Source organism: Coturnix japonica, chromosome 3, assembly GCF_001577835.2.
Source record: "Coturnix japonica isolate 7356 chromosome 3, Coturnix japonica 2.1, whole genome shotgun sequence".
NCBI classification, from domain to species: Eukaryota; Metazoa; Chordata; class Aves; order Galliformes; family Phasianidae; genus Coturnix; species Coturnix japonica.
Window position 1 is genome coordinate 83,903,415 of NC_029518.1, and position 19,479 is coordinate 83,922,893.

General features: G+C 38.0%; 1 protein-coding gene across 1 annotated transcript in view; it reads right to left on the reverse strand.

Annotated features, from left to right (window-relative positions):
* SH3YL1 (SH3 and SYLF domain containing 1) overlaps positions 1–19,432 on the reverse strand; it is a 38,570-nt gene extending 19,138 nt beyond the window's left edge. The window contains exons 1-7 of the mRNA XM_015859304.2: positions 19,275–19,432; positions 8,936–9,046; positions 7,910–8,023; positions 7,390–7,454; positions 4,381–4,493; positions 1,694–1,822; positions 528–672 (exon numbers count right to left, since the gene is read on the reverse strand). Of these exons, the coding sequence (XP_015714790.1) occupies positions 528–672; positions 1,694–1,822; positions 4,381–4,493; positions 7,390–7,454; positions 7,910–8,023; positions 8,936–9,046; positions 19,275–19,377 (780 nt within the window). The 5' untranslated portion in view covers positions 19,378–19,432. The remainder of the gene's footprint in view (positions 1–527; positions 673–1,693; positions 1,823–4,380; positions 4,494–7,389; positions 7,455–7,909; positions 8,024–8,935; positions 9,047–19,274) is intronic.
* Positions 19,433–19,479: the final 47 nt, after the last annotated feature.

The window sequence follows — 19,479 nt, forward strand, 5'->3', positions numbered from 1 at the left end:
CCATAGTTCTCAATATTATTTTAAATGTGACTGAATGGAAGTAAAAAAAAATAAATAAATAAAAAAAATTCACATCAAATCTAATATGCCCATTATTTACTTGATTACGAATAGCTTGAAGAAACTTCAACATCATCTCCAGATCTGATTATGTGTTGTTCATAAAGGCAGCCATGTGTTGTTTTTCTAGATGATACAAAGCCAAACCTGCATCATTCTTGTCCAGAAAATCTCACCAGTGGAACACAGAAAAGTTTGAATGGATACATCAAACACAGGAAGGCATTCCTGTCCATAGCAGGGTAGTTGGAACAAGATGATCTTTAAAGCCCCTTTCTACCCAAACCGTTCTATGGTTCTGTGATGATTCTGCGAGTTATCAGCTATGTGCTACGTTTATAAGCATCCAACAGAGATCTTGTGAATGCGACAACACCAAGATCACCATTAACTTTGACTGTAAACAGTTTACAAAGAGGAAAAAGTCTGTGAGAAAGAGTTGCACAAAACCTTCCTTGTCCCCTTACAGTTTTTCCTGGATTATTTCTTTGCTCTTCATTTTCATATACTTCAGTGAAGGATGCTAGAGTTTCATAAAGATCTTCTGCTTGAGCAGGAAAAGGCACATCACCCAACAAGATGGCACTAGCACGTATATCTTGCCCATAAAACCTGATATCAAAGAAAAGATGTCAGGCATTTGATCAACATTATATTTCAGTGTCTAGGTAAGTCCAGCTTGTGAAAGTGTTTCCTCTCTAGAGTTTTCCTACTGACCAGCAATTTTCAAGTGTCATAACCAGTGATAAATTTTGAATGGTGAATAACTGCAACCACCTTAGATGCCGACCACCACTTCATTTCAAAATGTTCTTCACCAGTTATATTTTGTTACTTGTCACATAGCATGCATCAGCCAGACCATTTGAAAGCCTATCACACAATAGACTGAAGAAATACACATTAATTCTACAAAATTGTCATGGTTTTGTATGATGTTATGATGTGGAATACTGATAGCAAAATTAAAAAATTACAAAACTGTGACAAAAATGTTTTAAGAGATTCCTTAATGATGCAATGGAATGGCAATTTTATGACAGGAGATAGCTGGAAGTAACTGATTTGCTGTCAGTAAAAATCTTAGTAGTCCTGTTCCTATAAGCAGAATTGAAGTTTTTATAAATATAGAATATACAGCGCAATAGAAATCTCACAATTACTGTATTTTAATTCTTAGAATTATTTGGTTGACATGTTAGGGTCTGTAGCATAGTAAAAGCATTTCAAATATATCCTCCTACTCAGAGGCACCTTAAGTACTTTAAATTTAATAAGCTGCACATCAAAAGTAGCACTTCAAAAACTGTTCTCTCAAGTTCAGTAATATCTAAAACATACTTTTTTGTTGTTTACTTGGTTTGTTTCAAGTGATCTTAAAGTATATTTCTTATTATATAGCAAATATCTCTATAACTATATTCTAGAACACCAAGTCTTTTAACACTTAGCTTCTAAATATGTACTTAGATAATACCTGTCATCTAAATTGAAGAAACACTTGCCATTGAAAAAACCCTGAATTCAGTATGGAACGTTCTCCACAACAAGCTCTTTTTCTACAATTGAAATTATCCCATTTCATCACATCACTATTCCTTTATTGAATCCTCTAGATTCAGGGAGAACTTACTTGCGATTGGTTTCTTTCCTTTCGATTAAACAGGTTCCTTCCAGAGATACGCCTGCAAACAGTCCTCGAGATTTGCAATACGTATACACAGCAGCAGAGCTTCTCAGTGCAACATCCCCTTCTAAATTTCTGGAAAGAAAAAAAAACTTCATAGTCTTCAATTCGGCTTTACAACATAACAACTGTTAGCATATGTGGAGTGTGACAGGACAAGGGGAAATGGTTTCACATTAAGACAGAGGTTTAGGTTAGATATTAGGAGGATGTTTTTCACCCAGAGGGTGGTGAAACACTGGAACAGGTTGCCCAAGGAGGTTGTGAATGCCCCATCCTTGAAGGCATTCAAGGCAGGGCTGGATGTGGCTCTGGGTAGCTTGGTCTGGTGGTTGATGACCCTGCACATAGCAGGGGGTTGAAACTAGATGTGATCCTTTTCAACCCAGGCCATTCTATGATTCTATGAACAGTAAAGGTCTTTAAGTATCTTTTTTTTTTTTTTTTTTTTTTTTTTTTTTTTGTTCATAAATGCTCTACTGAATATGCTTAACTAAGTCAAACTTAAAATTCACCTTCAGTTTTCATTTCAGACAGAAGCCTGGACAAAGTAATTAATTTTGGTAATAAGGTTTCCTCTGAAGCACAGAATAATGTCATCTCATATGAATACTCTATATTAGACCTCCTCTTGCATTCAGAAGTCTGAAAAAACTAACTAAACCAAACACAATGGTTTCAGAAGATGATTCAAAATTTCCAAGCCAGAACAATAATATAGATACAAAACTCCTGCTAGTTGCTTTTCTGAAATATTCTTCCAATAGCAAATTCCAAATTTTCCATAGACAGATTTGATACTGCTTAATTTTTTTTCTTAGCTCTAAAGAAATCCTTTATATCACAATAATCTAACTAGTTTTTGCCTCATCTACAACTTGCAGAAGGAACTTTTTAATTCCTTCCCTTTTTCTTGTGGCCATTTATGCATTCAGAGACAGAATCACCTCACTGTTTTCTTCTTTAGTCAGTACTTTAATCATTGTACACAGATTATGTTTAAAAAGTCGTGATTGCATTTGTCGTAACCAGGAAATCTATCTTCCTTGATTTTATGATGCACAAAGCATCATCAGAAGCATTGGAAGGCTGCAGCTAGGTGTCCCAAAGGCTTCTTTCCTCCAGGCTGAATATGTCAAGCTTCCTTAGCCTCACAGTTCACATGCTCCACGTCTCTTACCATCTTAGTATCTCTTCATTGGAAGCACTCAAGGTTACACAGATCTTTTTTGTGCTGCAGGGCCAAAATTAGACATGATATTCTAGGCACAAGCTATGAACAACCAACTGAAAGGGAAATAATCACTTTCCTCATCTTCTGATTACAATTCAGTTGATGCATCTCCCACGTTGTTAGACATCTTTGTTGTCATGACGCACTATTGACTAAACCTACTGTCCATCAGGATGCCAGCGCCTTTCCAGTAGGTTGGCTACTCAGTCTGGCAGGCCCCGTCTATACAATTGCTGAGGACTCACCTACCCAAGGTGCAGGACTCAACCCTTGTCCTTGTTTAATTTCATGAGGTTTCGTGATGTAACTTTACTCTATACAGTCTAGGTTCATCACTTTGTATGCAGGAGAGCATACCAAACACCCTGCAACACAGATGACATTCACAGGCCTCCCTTGGTCATCAGAGGAGCAAGCATCATCCTTTTATTTTGTTAGACAAAATGACAAAACATCAGCAACTTTCATCGTAAAAACAAAGGTATAAGGAGGGACATATTCCAAGAGAAGAAGCTGAGGCAACTGGGCTTGGTGAGACAGTGAATGAAAAATCTTAAAAGGGGACCTATCAGCACCCTTCCAATTAAGGCAATTATGAATATGATGCCAGGCTCTTCAAGTGGTGCACGGTGGAGGGACAAGATGTAATGGTTGTCAGCTGAAGCAAGAAATGCTTTGACTGGATGTATAACATAACTTTTCACTGAGTAGTGGAACATATGGCCCAGAGAGGCTAAGCAGAGGTTTTCATGATCCATTTGGAATAAAGGCATGAGCAACCTGATCTGCAGTCATAACAAACCTTGCTTTGAGCAGTAGTGTGGACCGGAGACCTCAGTTGGTCTCTTCCCACTTCAGTTAATCTGTGATTATATCAACTCATCCTTCATAGTAGGCTAGCTTAATCACTTAAGCTTTAAAAGTAATTACTTGGTGTATTTTTTTTTACTTACTGCCAGGCAGATCTCTGGTAACAAAGCACAGGCCCATAGATAAGTGAAAATAATAGTTTGCTATAGTACATCTGCTCCTTATTGAGCCTAGTCAAGCAATGTCTTATAAAGTAAGAGTAAACCTTCCTCCCACCAATAAATGCCTTTATCATGGAAGGCAAAAAAAAAAAAAAAAAAACCAAAAAAAAAACAACCAAACCAAAAAAAAAAACCAACAAAAAAAACCAAAAAACCAACAAAACCCAACCATTAAAAAGCAATAAATAACTAAAACAGTGTACCACTATATAACACTATAGAAACAATAAGGACCTGTCAACACTGAGGTTTGCAAAGACTGTTTTTTGAGATATTAGAGAAACCCAAGCAAATGTTTTTATAGCTTAAGAAAAGAATATCTTCCCTATTTAGAACCCATCCATATTATGAAAAGATTTTACTCTCACCTCCCCAGAGGTCCAATTGCCACAGTAAGATTTCCTCCCAGTGTAAGATTCCCTCCTTTGGCAAAAGCTTCTACTGCTCTCTCATGATTCAATATTATTACTAAGTCTGAAACCTATAAAAACATCAAACAAAAGTACCATGCTTTTTAAGAAGAAAGTCTGAACTGCATGGGAGCAAAATCTGTTCAGTGGGAAAGTAGATAGTAGCAGTGAAAATATTTATTACCCCATATGAAAAGCTACCTCCAAATGTATCAAGGTTTTAATTCAATCTAGAATCTGTCATCATCTCAGATAATTACTTGCGTTCTTGCAAATAATCCTTTTGAAATTGTTTTCTGAATGAAATTAATTCTTTTTCTACAAGATATTTGGAAGCGAAAAATCCTGTTACACAATTTTTTACTCAATGCAATAAACACGGTTATACTAGAAACATGATTTTGATTCAAAATTCCCTTATTAACGACTTTTAATTTTATAAAGCTTTTGCAAATAACTTTGAAGGCATTTTCAGAACTGAAGAGACCTCAGATTAAGAAAATTCGTAACTGAGTAACAGCAAGAAAAAATAATAAACAAAAATTACTTATTTATCTGCCGAAATATAGAACAAAAAAACAAGAGAACAACAGAAAGGATACTGCTTTTCCTATAATCGACAAAACTGTTTTTTCTTGACAGAAAATCAGGATTCTGTAAGACTTCAATTTATGAGATGTAGCCAGTTTCTTCAAGAAACTATTGAGGGAAATAGTTGGAGAGAGAAGGTATTTTTGAAAGACACAAATGCAAAATATAAGAGAAAAATATGAGAGTTTTTTAAACACCATCTGGATTATGATACAGAATGTAGAGACAGAAGAACTTCAACTACAACCCAGTAATGACTTTCGTCATCAGTACCATAAAACTATAACTCTCTTTGTAAGTTACAATACAACAATCCTATAATTTTTTTAGAAGAGGAAAAAAAAAAAGTCTTTCAAGTCTTTTCCTTCAAAGATCATGGTATCATAACTGAAAGCTTGTCAAACACATATGTATTAAAACAAAATGAGAAAAAAAAAGAGGTGAATTTGATGTTAAAGCCAGTACAGCAGACTGTTTCAGATTTCAACAAAGTAGACTGCTCTGTTTACTTTTTTCAACTTACCCCAAATTCCAAACAGTGACAGCAGGGAATACAAGAGGAAATATCAGATTATTTACAAAACAGTGTTAGCCATGAGTATTACACACAGTGTAAGGGAGGCCTTTGTTATTAGCCTCTCATAACCTCCACCCCAAAAGGTCTGACATTAACAGTTTCTTAATCATCCAGCGATGTAGACTGAAGATGAATCAGGATGCTATCACTTTTTACCCACAAAGAGCATGAATTCAGCTAAAGCTAAATGAATTTATTGTGAGAAGACCTTTAAGGAAAGAATTTCAAGAATTTTAAAATAGATCTTCAATTTGAAGTACCAAATATTTTCACCTGGAAAACCATTATGCTAATGTAACAACTAGAGAAATCTGTGATTTCTTGTTGTTTAAAACCACCCATAAGTACAAACGCGACCATGTATGAATAAAATGCAAATAATTTCTGCAAGGTTTAAGAACAAACTGCTAAAACATTGCTGAAATTGGAATCTGGGCTCCTAAGCAGCTCAGCTATTTATCTTCTAAATTTCTCCTCTAACTTTACATAATAGAAATAAGGAAACTATTTTTAAATGGAGTGACTACAATTTCTAATGAAGCACATAATATTCAGGGAAAAAAAAAAAAGTCCTCTTGGAAATATCTTGTATATTTAAATAATTTTAGTAAATATCAGCAGTAAATGGCTATATTATCTCATATATCAGATGGAGATGATTACAGGAAAACTTCCACAGATTAATCAAGACATCTAATGAGTCTGTTTCATTTTCACTAAAGGAGAAAACACAAAATAAAACCCCCTGGGGTACATCAAACAGTATTTTGCAATGTGTTTAGATCTTGTAGTCAGAAAAACCCTTGCAAAAATTATTAATTTTTTATTCACAGCATCTTTTAAAAAGTGCACAGTAATAATACCCAAGATCACATACTGAACTATCTGGATATTAAAAAAATACTTATCCGTTACTCATTGTGTGAATACCAGCTGACCAGTTGACAGGAGCTGGCTACTTGTGTGGCACACAGTGGGGGCTCATATCTACACCCAGACTAGTTTTGCATGGATTCTTCTAAAGGGGAGCAAAATTCCCATGGCAATAGATCTTGTTGGCAGCACACTGTTAAATTTGATTTTATTTAGGAATCAGTGGAAGAGAAGCTAAACAGAGAAAATAGAAGGAAAGCAGGGAAGGAAATAGGAAGACATATCAACAAATAACGGTGAAGAAGCTGTGATGAATAAGACAAAAGTAGCAGCAGTGGATAATCAGAGTTCAGATGAACAGAACTCCTCCTTGGATGTGCTGAAAGTTCCTCATTTAACTGTTTCTGCGGGATGGAAAATCATTTATTTTCTGTAGGAAGCTTCCAGAGTAAGTACCATCAGTTTTGGTGCTTTAACACTGAAGAGTGAAGTCAAGAATCATGGTTTGAGTAAGGAATGCATGATGTGTATTGGCATTCTATACCTTCAATTACTTTCACTGTTTATTGCTAGATGGAGTCCTTGTGCTCCTTAGCAAAGCATTTGATAAGCTGCTAAATACAGTATACTTTCAGTTAATTCTAACTGACTTGAATTTTCTCCACGAGAGAAGATCTGTCTGCTCTAACAAATCAAGGAAACAGCTATTAAATCACTTATTTTCATTAAAATCTCTCCAAACAACTAAATTCATAGAATTAAAACCCCACATTCTATTTGGATTGTATATGCGGACCTTAAAAAAGTGTTGATTTTTTTTTTCATCTTCTCAGAAAAACAGATCTCACTATCTCACCAACATTTACATCTTTTTCAAATAAAAAAAAAAAAGTCATCAAACAAGTACTTCAAATGCAAAATTATACCTCAATTCCAATTTCAAATCCACCACCAAGGCCAGCAATTCCTATTGCAGAAGGAGCAGACCAGGCTGTCAAACAAAACAAAAATTACAGAAGCATTACCACACATTACAAGAAATGCTCATCTAATTATTACAGTTCAAAATCACTAACAACTACTTAAAACCATGTTCATAACAACTAGAATGCAATCACATAAGACACTAGTTTATCCCTGTAAAAAGAATCCAAGACGCACAAATCCTCATTTAAACAAACATCTATGTTACAAATTATTTGGCATACAGCTGTGCATTACTAAGCATAATTCATTTTCCTAATGAGTTTCAAACTATATGTTTTCATATTTCATCCTTTTCTACAAAGATACTGAATGCATTCAGTCAAAAGCAGGTATAACATTCCAAAAACAGCTTTCTAGTCGGACATTTTCACATGCATACATGTGTGTGTATACGTGTGTGTGTGTATTTTAAAGCTTTTAATTCTCCCACAAAGTACAAGAAGAAAAATATCCACTTACTGCCATTAGGAAGACGAGCTAATACAATTCCACTTCCACCTCGAGCAGTCACCAAAAATCCAGCTTTGATAACAGACAAGACTGCAAGGCCTTTGGCTTTAGCTATCACATGGGCTGAAATAGCAAAATTATTTATTCAAAACCTTGTCACAGTTCAAAGTTAAGGGAAAATAAAATTCTACATTTAACAATTTTGAATACACAGAAGTCAAATAATTAAAGCAAAACCTTAAAGAAAACTGAACTAATCACGACACCTCCATTCCACAGTCAACTACAAAACTGGGTGCGCTGATTAGCTCATACAGAATTAGCATGCTTATTGCCATGAACACTATGTGTGAGGACCCTTAGCAAGGCAATAAGGCAGTAAATAGTTGATATTCATGGCTCCACTGAGTTTTGGAGGAGTGAAGTCTGAATTTAAATCACAGTGACACACATCAGTCTAATCAGTTTACATCATTAGACAGTGTTTTTGTCAAGTAAAATGTCATCATTCTTAAAGTCTTATTACAGGCCTTCTGGAACATAATAGATATAAATTCAAAGCCACAACTAGCAATACCTAGGCAAAACAGAGAATAACAATTGCAAAAATAAGGAGGACAGAAGTACATAAATGTATTTAACCATTATCAAAGTAGAAACGTACTCTGATCTCCTTCCTTCAAGTAAATAAACACAGATGTTGGAAAACTACAGCTACTATTCAAGGTTCTCCTTAATAATGGACATTCACATGGTGAACGTGAGACAGCCCAAAGAGAGGCCTTCCTGTGCAGACAACTTCCTGTGGCTGGCTATAAACATGCAAAAGGTTTCTCTCAGTAAGCAATGTCTGCCTAGAACCCAGCAAACTGAACACCTTCACTTCCAAAATATTTTCAGAGAAGTTACAACAGTCCAGTTCTTTACTCTCTGAGTTAACGCTCAGTGAAAACAGAGGGCATCAATAAAGAGATGGATTTCAACAGAGGGGAGAAGTGGAGGTTTGAGTTGAATCATAACATTTTCTTTACTCACGAGGTATGATTTTATCAGGTCCATTTCTGGAAGTTATTTCTGTAAACTCTCGTAATATTTTAGCTGCCTTTTTAGCTTCTGACTTCAAGTTGGAAGGTATAGGGTTATTCACTGTAAAACACAAAAGAAAGAAATATTATCAGCTCAGGACAGCACAAAAATAAACCAGTTTGACTCTATGGAAAATTTGGCCCTTTTCAGACCAGAAGACTTCCTTTAGCAATCTACTTTCTGTCAAAGTGTTTTCATGTCTGGAGGTATCAACACCCACTGTTTGCAAGCTTATCAGCAACAAAGTTTTCAAGTAATATATGCATTTAGTGTCAGACCAAAGATCCATCTATCCTCATGTTTCACCTCTGAAAAGAACTCACTAGAACAGTCCAACAAAATGTCCAAAATGTCACTGTTCTTCAATTCAGAAAAGCATAAAAAAGAAAACTAAATTCTGTAGAGAATTCTGCAGTCAAGAGTGACCTAGGTTTTTTTCAGTTGGTATTCCCCACCATTCACTCACCTCCACACTCTGGGCAACATTCCCACTCAAAGCTATAGAAGTGAAAAGACTAAATACGTTTTGAGATTCAGTCAATGAAGCCTGGAGAACAAGTCTGCTCCTAATAAGTGAAGCACTCAATGGCAAGTTGGTAGTCTTTCCTGACTAGTACAGGAATTACAGATGTACTATAATGATGATAATAATTATTTGCAATATGTTTTGATTTAGTTTTGCAATATGTTTTTAAATAGTGCTTCCGCTGTGCTAACTTTGAGACTGCCAAAAAATACATCCATTTTTTGTGTATATCTGTAGTTCCATTTTCAGTTCATATGTTCCCCTGCAAATTTTCAAATGGAATGTACAGAGCTGCAATCAGACATTCAACTCAAAAACTGGATCATGTCTCTTTAATAGACTTTTACAAGCCCTCTTTCACCAGAGAAAAATATCCCTTGCTTCACAATCACATCTTATTCATGTCATTGGGTCTTGGTAATACATAAATACACACGTGAACAACTGTTTTCAAGGATGAAGTGCAGGGAGGGCAAAGTTTCATGAAAAATCTCAGACAAGCACCTTGAAACTCACAAAGAATTGCAGCCATTTCCACTGAACCAGACTGATGCATGAGTTTCACAAATCCAAGGTCAAATATTCTACCAGTTTTATGGGTTTGTTGCGCTCTCTTTAGAAATATTTTAATATTTACACATAAAATAAGTTTGTTACTTACACATGTTAAATATATGTTTTATATGTGGCCCAAGGTAACTCCTCTTTACTCAGTGCAGCCCAGGTAACTCATGCTTCAGTACATTGTCCAAGCAAGGAAAGAGACTCTCAAAGTAAGAGCTTGACAGCTAAGATTCTGAAGTAACCTGCACTGCAAAACCTTGTAGTGGCACCTGGTTTTGTAAAAATGCAGCAGGTACAATGCAGGAGAGTTTTATGGACAGAAATCACCACAATGTTGAGCAAAAAATAGCACTCTCTGGAAAGACAGGGCATCAGATGCATAGAATGCAACAGACTAACCTGCACTGAGAGGGCAGATGGAAGACATGCAAATCTGGACTTCAAATCCCTTGTTTGCATTCAGAAAGTTAGGACAATGGTGCAGTCCTCACTTGTCTCCACACAAAGTGAAGGTCTAAACTCTAAGAGCCTTTCAGAGAAAAGTGATAGGCACGTGCAGCTCCCTCAGGTTGCTATGGCACTAAAATCCTATGCCAGTTTGCAAGAGTTGAGCACAATTGTGTCTTCCCTGGCTTGCTTGGCTGGAACAGGCTGCACTAATCACAGCAAGAGAGGGCAGCTCAGCCCCAGCAAAACGTAAAAGGATAATTGCTTTTGGTAGATCAACAAACTAGATTAAAGCAAATGTCTCCATTACTTCTGCTGTTTGCACCTGACATTACCATTTCAAGGGCAGAGGTGGAAACAGTACAAGCATGTTGTAAAAGAAAAACAGGATTTTTGATTTTGTAGGGAGAAAACACTGAGTCAGTCACGAAAAGCATATTACACCACCATTCCTCCTATGAAATAAAAAATTACAATTTTCACATAGTATAAGTTATAATTTGTGAGTAATGTTGCAATACAATGCATATCTATTTGCATAATCAGGCGAATACTTCTACATGTGGTGTATTTTTTAAGTGATTTTACTTAATCTTCACAAGATGCACATTCCATGGTATTTTAATCTTATTCAACAATAAGAACTAAATGGAAGATATGGTTCATTTTAACAGTGGTAAAATGGACAGCCGCGTGTCTGGCCCTGAAGGACTCTTAGCAAAGTCATCAAGCTTTTATGAAACTAACATGTGTACTGACAACTGGAAAAGAAAAACCTAATGGAGCAAAAGCAAGCAATATCTAGCTTTTAGACTGTAGTGAAATAATAGAGAAATAAAAGTCACTTCTTTGCTCCCTTTACAGTTCTTTATATTTATAAGCATTCCCTCTGTCACCTTGTTTCTCTCTGACTTAGATTTTGTAGGTACATCCCCAGTCTGTTTCCACAGAGGGAAAAAAAAACAAACCAACCACACTCATATTTCAAGCATATTAGAAGAGAAACAATTCTCTTTAATCCTCCCTCATGCATCTCCACTGACAAAAAATAGTGTTCTCAGATCTAAAATTCTGCAAACAGAAGTTTAAAAAAGAAGAAAAAAAAAATCACTTCCAGTTTTCCACACAATGTTTCAGATTCAGAATTGCTTCAGAAAGATATGGTTACCAGAAAAAAAAAGTGAGGATGATCATGTTCCTATAGGAGTTACTATTAGTTATTATTTAATTGAAGACAATCTGAAGCTTAACTTCATGAGCCAGCAAAAGTAATACTGCTACTACCTCACAGTCTCTTCAATTCATCCAGTCACATCCTGTAACAGTAAGCTATTCCCAATCTCAAAAACCCATGACCATGACCCATGATCACCACTATCCCCCTGTACATTTGTTGCATACATCACTATTGCTTCTGCATCCTCCGAGTATCTACAAGAATTCAAGCATGCATTGTTCTTTGCTTTTCCCTGCCTTGCTACAGTCTGGAGTAATACAGGATTATTTTTCTGGACATAAAAATATCAGGAGGGTTTGAAAATGTTCAGCCAGAAGTGTGCCCATGGAGCTGGAATAATGCACTGTTAGAAGTGGGCTGAGACTCCTAGATCACACTAGAAACAGGGAGGGGAAGAAAGGAAAAGGCTGAATATGCCTGCTGAAGAGCTGGTGCTTACAGAGGAGGGCTACAAATGAGATTGATTTATATCCAGACTTCAATTTAGACAACAGGAGATGCAAAATTTAAAGGAGTTTTCTTTTGGCAAGGAAGCAAAGCACAGAAAGGTTTTAATCAATAAGTCAACTGATTAAACACTTTCAGTGCTGAAAACCCAGAGTTAGTCAGAGTGACTCCTGGGTCGTAAGGAAATGATGACTTCCTTAAAAAGACGACCAATAAATCCACACCCTGACCTCAACTGTGGATAATATGATGCCTGATGAAGTGTGGCTGGATGCCAGTGCCACAGCCAAAGAAATCTGGTATCTTATCACTGGGAGAAGAAGAAGAACTGGCTCTTCCTCTTAGCCTATGCCATGCTCAAAATTTTGTTGACAGATACAAGATACAAGGCACGGACAACAATTAACTTACAAAACATTGTGTTTGTAGGGTAAATATATAGTGTAGATGAGGCCTCACTCTTACAGTCTATTAGTTTCATTACAATTTGTCCAAGGCCAAAGAACATTAAGCATTTCAACAAAAAAGGGGGAAAATCACACATAGACGATCCAAAGATAGCTCTTCACTAGCTAAAAGTCTGTGGCAGTTTGTACTACAGGATACTTTGTTTGCCCCCAAATATAATAGAAATACAATGACTAAAGACTACAGTGAAAGTTTGGAATAAAATCATCATTCCACTGATTTTAATTGCTGTGTGAACAGTCAGAACCATAACTGGGATTTTTGTGACATCAAAAATAGTTAAAATTCCTCTTCACTTATCATGTTGCCCTCTTTCTCAAGCTTACACTGTGATTTGAATAGTACAATTATTTCCTAAAAGCCTATACACTGCAATACTTTGTTGGAAGACAGAAGTTATAGAAATATCTGCTCTTTATTACAAGTGCTGTATGAAATATTTAGAACCAAGCAGAAGCTCCATGCTCAGTTCATCCCACAGTAACGTAAGGAATAATATTGTACCGCTGTCTTAACTATTAGCTTTTAAGTATGCATATATAATTGTCTGCTTTGTATTCATCCAATGCTCAGGAAAGAGGTAACGAGAAGCAATAAGACAGTAATATCTATCAGGAGGATATACTGACTGATGGGTTCGGAATGCCGTGACCAGCAAATGTTCAGCTGGGAGCAAGCTTCATTTCCACTGCTGCGTGTTGTTGAGGGGAGAAGATACTGAGCATATGTGAGTCAGCAACACAAACCTCATGGGGGAATATCGCACCAAAATTGATTAACTGCTTAATTTGTAAGCTGATGAGGCAAGTGCGTCAGCCTCTAATTTACATTCTGACTAACAGTAATAAATGTGTTGGCTGAACGTTTGGTGAAATTATCTGAGCAAGGTGTAATAAAGAATAAATAAAGTCTTTTTACTTAAAAGCTGGAACTAATTCTGATATAATGAAAATTCTGCTGAATATGAAGATGAAATAAAGCTTGGAGGCATTATAAGAAGCCGAACATCAAAAATACAGTTTCAGAGAAGACTGATGACAAAATGGAGACAATGACTAGCATGCATATTTCATGTATATATTGTGCGTGTATACATGAGCTTTGAAGTACTTTTACAGAAGTAGTTTTTAATTTTTTGTTACAACAAGGAAGAAATAATGGCAACACCTTGCACAAGTCTAGGGCAGCAATTCAGTCTTTCCTTTTGCTTCACTAAGAAGTTCAGAAACAGCAAAACATTAAAGCACAGCTAATTTGCAAACAACACTGTTACAGCAGTAGCATCAACTTCCAAAAGCAAGTATGAACAAAGAATGATTAAAAGCATCCATAAACAGGAGAGTTAACATAGTCAAGAATGGTTAAAGACAAACGCTTTATGGGATTGAAGAACCTGAAAAGCAAGACCAGTGACTTTCTCCAGTGCTGGAGAAGAGCCTAAACAAGAGCTTTCAACTCAGCATTACAATTAGAAAGATGTAATTTTGGTTTCATAAACACGAAACATCATGTTACTGTGGCAGCCTGCTCAAGGCTTGTGGGATCCATCTGGTAGTGGAAATCCTTCAGCAACGTGCAAGACATGCACTGTGTGCATTTTGCCTAACCCAAGAAGAAGTGAGGTAGACTTAGAGCAGCAGCCAATCAGCAAGTTTTAATCATCAGACTATAAAGTGCATCTCTGTCCAACCTCCCTCTATTTAATACTTGCAGCACTGAAAGCCAACAATTGACAGCAAAGATTAGATAGATGACAAAAAAAATATCTGAGAAGTCCAAGGAAGTGTTGCTAGAAGCTGAAAAAGAACCTGTAGGCAAAAGATTTAATACAATAAAGGTATATATCTCAGCCTAGAGAAGAGAAGATTGCGGGGTGACCTCATTGCAGCCTTTCAGTACCTGAAGGGAACCTATATCCAGGAGGGGAGTAAACTCTTCGAAAGGGCTGACAATAGCAGGACAAGGGGCAATGGATTTAAGTTGAAAGAGGGTAGATTTAGGTTGGATGTTAGGGGGAAGTTGTTCACTAGGAGAGTGGTGAGGTCCTGGAACAGGCTGCCCAGGGAGGTTGTGGATGCCCCGTCCTTGGAGGTGTTCAAGACCAGGTTGGACGGGGCCCTGGGCAACCTGATCTAGTAAATGTGTATGTTTAGTGGCCCTGCTAGACAGGGGGGTTGGAACTACATGATCCTTGAGGTCCCTTCCAACCCAGGTCATTCTGTGATTCTGTGAGCCAAGGACAGGCAGTCACTGCTTCCATAAGACATCAAAGCTCATGAGAGAGGAATGCTAGAGAACTTACATATCCTATTGCAAAGCACTGCTGGTATGGCAGAAGGATTCTAAGGAAGCAGTCCCAGAAAGTAGCAATCATTAACAGTGAAGACCATACCAATTGAGTATGTTGCATGATTTTCCAGAAGCTTCTGACAGAACAGTAAAGGAGACAAAATACAACAGAAAACACATCATGTATGGTGATGAAAACAAAGTTGAAGAGGAGAAAACAGGTTGTCTGCACAATGAAGCCTTTCTACTGATCCCATGCAATTGTATCACTTTACCATTTGGATTCCTGAAATTTTACCAAGTTTCATACAGTGCTGTTCCTCACCAAGCCTGGTACAAGCACTTTGCACTCTGGCAGGGTACCCGTATAGCAGCAGGAACTAGGTGGCCTTGCAGAGCAGCAGCTGAGCTGCACTAAAACTGGACTCTAATGTGCACCTTCACAGCTGTGAGAGGTTTTGCACTATCTAATTTAATGTAAATAATCTTTCTTTCCTCCCCATATGGGATAGCTGGAAATATTTATACCTGTTAGTTACATCAGTATGATGACTTTCATGTAGGGAGCCCAAAATACAAGGTTTTCAGTTAGAAATCCCTGCTAGCACAGACAATCTTGTCTGTCTTTTCTGACTTTGCTATCAATTATGTACATACTCCCACAGCACAGGAGACCAATGTTTTTTTCATATGGAATCTCCACCTTGTTAATGCTAGAAAAATGCGAACACATAAATGAAAGATTCCCTTTCACAGTGTGCATATTTTTTATGACTGCTCTCAAAGCAAAAAGGACTTAACTGATCCAAACAGGAACTGTAACAGTTGGTAATTTTATGGGTTCTCAGTCCTCAACCTCACTTTGAATTACCTATTTCCTTGAGAAAGTCTATGAGGTTGAACAACTTAGGGGGAAAAAAAAGACACGCAGCATCATGCATTTATCAAAAGCATTTGATGAGTTTGGTCCCCAGAATTTTCTTTTTACTGAATACACTTCGGAGTATTCCTAATTTATCTCCACAGGGATGAACTTTCTCCTGCATGCTGGGATTTATGTGATTAATACAAAGATACCGACATAGCTGAATAAGGCGCTTTAAAGAAAGATGTGTTTACTCTGCGTATACAAGATGTTTTACTTAGATTAAGGTTCCTTTAAGGAACTGAGGTATGTGAATACAGTCACCAACTGCCAGAGGCACAGGTGAGTCAGATGATCTCTTCTGAGAAGCATACAAAACATCTGGTCACCTGCATGGGAGGCACAGCAAAGGAATAGCTGGAGCTAAAGCCTTCAAAAATCCCCCCTAGAAATGGGAAGGATGCTAAAACTCTACCTTCAGCTGAGTTGCAACAAATCTTGGCATCAGGAGAAAGCATAACTGCAAAGGGCAGGGGGAAGAAATCAACACACCTACCAATAAACTCAATGTATGATTATCTCACAAGTAATACAGGTCTCGCTGCATTTGAAAAAGCTATTTACAGTAAACACAGTCAATACAAAAGCTTTCTAATTTGCTAGATGGCATTCAGTGTGTTCCTAAAAGTGCGTAATTGGAACAAAGATCATAGAATCATAGAATGACCCAGGTTGGAAGGGACCTCAAGGATCATGTAGTTCCAACCCCCCTGCCTGGCAGGGCCACCAAACATACACATTTACTAGATCAGGTTGCCCAGGGCCCCGTCCAACCTGGTCTTGAACACCTCCAAGGACGGGGCATCCACAACCTCCCTGGGCAGCCTGTTCCAGGGCCTAACCACTCTCCTAGTAAAGAACTTCCCCCTAACATCCAACCTAAATCGACCCTCTTTCAACTTAAATCCATTGCCCCTTGTCCTGCTATTATCAGCCCTTTCGAAGAGTTTACTCCCCTCCTGGAAATAAGTTCCCTTCAGGTACTGAAAGGCTGCAATGAGGTCACCCCGCAGCATGGGGTGACCAGTTACAGTAAGCTACTTCAAGTTTGTAGATTTGAGATGCATGATGATCTTGGACCAACATTTTAAAAACAAAACAGATTTAATGTTTCAAATAATCGTTCAAGGCAAACAGACAAGAAATACAAGAGGGAAAATGAAAGCAAAAGCAACAAAATGTATTAGCATGACAACTGCTCATCAGGTCTGTCAAGGTGTCTATTCCTCATCTCAGGAGCAGAAGAAAGCTAAGCTGCTAGGGGAGTTTATGTTTCATAACGTGGTTTTAGCAGAGTAAATGCTTAGATGTGAAATATGAGGCAATGCCATCCAGACAGATATACCATTGGAATAGAAAGAAAATGCACAGTATGTGGATAGTAATAAGTTTGTATAAATTATCATCTTCTATAAAACACTTGTGTACATTGTAGTATTCCTCAATACTATAGTTTAGGATTGATGTGAGGCTAATAAATTATCCGTCAACAGTAGAAAACCCACCCTTCTTAGCATCACTGAACACGTTGTACTCATGCAAAGTTAGCATCAATAAATCATCAATTTTAGCCACTAAAGTTGGAGACATTGCATGAGCACTACAACACCAAGTCAAAAACAAGCTTTTCAGTTTAGAATATCCAGAAGGATCAGGCACTGAAAAAGGCCAGAAAAAGAATTATGTTCCAAGTGTTAAACACCAACTTAAAGGCCAGTCATACATATACAAAACAATTCTACTGTCCTCAAATGAAGCTAAAGCAGCCCAAGACATGAATAGATTCACCTTTTAGGTGATGAAGAAATGATAGTTTATACAAAGACAGTAAAAAATCTGCATTTTCAAGAATATAGACAGTGGAATGCTATATTGACACAACATATATATATATATATATATCTGACACAAAAAGTGCCAAAGGTAGAGTTACTTTGGGGGCTGTCTGAGACTAAAAAGTGAAATCTTCCAAGAATTAATGCAACAAGAATCACAGGCTTTTGTGCGGAACGTCACCACGCTTATCCACCGTGCCATCCAAGCCTTAGGAAACTGCCTAGCAGAAACCCTGTTTGCAAGTCTTTCAAACACACTTATTGTAATACGTTTGATGTGTCAACAGTCAGTACCAGAGGGATTGGGCACTGCCCACCAAGCAAGGTAAGTAGCATAACCAAAGCTAAAGCAGAGCTAGGAATTCAGCTCTGCCATTTTTCTCTTCATGTTAAACACAAGACTTTGCACACTATGCTAGAAAGGAAAGGCCTAAACTGAATAGCAGTTTAGTTTTGCAAATCCTATTTTAAATAATTAAGAATAAACTTCAAGGCAATCTAAGGTGCTAAGCAAGCACACTAACTTTTACACAACAAAGTTTTAACTAAAACAAAGTTGTGCTTTTAAGAACAAAATCCCAAGCCCCATCCTGTTTAACTTCTCACCAGGGACAGAAGAACAGAGGGAACAAACACCTGGTAGCCTACAGCTGCCCCTCACCTTCCCCCAGGATGTGCACTGCACAACTGCCCCATATGTTACAGTAGCAATCCAGGAGAAAAATATATATATATATTTGGGTACCTTAACAAAATATACATTCCAGATATTTCCTGCAGAAGGCACTACTGACAGTCAAACTGGACAGCATCCAGATTTGGCTCTGGGCAGCCTGGTCTAGTGGCTAGTGACCCTGCACATAGCAGGAGGGTTGAAACTAGATGACCATTGTGGTCCTTTTCAACCCAGGCCATCCTATGATCATCCTATCCCTTGTTTCCCCTTTCTGTATATATCTCTGTTCCCTATAAGCACAGAATCATAGTTCACATCAGAAGGGACCCAATAAAAGTAATCTAGTCCAACTCCCCCGCAGTGAATGGGGACACCGACAGCCAGGTGAGGCTGTTCACAGCCCTGTCCATCCTGATTGTGGATGTGTCCAGAGACAAGGCATCCACCACCTCTCTGTGCAACCTGCTCCAGTGTTTCACCACTTACAGTAAAACTCTTTTTCCTTACATCCAGTCTAAATCTGCTCTCTTTTAGTTTGAAACCATTTCCCCTTGCCCTATCCCAACAGAGCCTGCTAAAGAGCCTCACCCCCTCTTTCTTACAGCCCTCCTTTATATAATGGAAGGTCGTGATTCTGATTCCCCAGTACCTTCTCTAATAGGTCAAACCTTTGGGAGCAGTTCAGACATAGAAGACCTACAATGACACCTCTGGACAGCCAGCTCCAATCCTTCACCACTTTAATCGTAACAAAAAACACCACCAACTCCTCGACACCCAATCGACGGCCACAACCCTGAGGGCCACCCGGCACCTCCCGACCCCGCACCCATCCCATGGGCTCTCTATGGGCACCGACCCCACGGATACTCACTGCTGCCGGCCCCGGCTTCGCCCCGCTCTGCCCAGCACCGGGGCGGCCCCTCGGAGCGGCACACACCTGCGCCAGGTGAGGCGGGCGGGGCTGAGACGGCCATCCACCGCCTGCCTACCCGCAGTGATCACCACCGCGTAGTTTTTCAGGGTTTAACTTTAAAAAACAATAAAAATTGATTTATCTTATTATTATTAATATATTT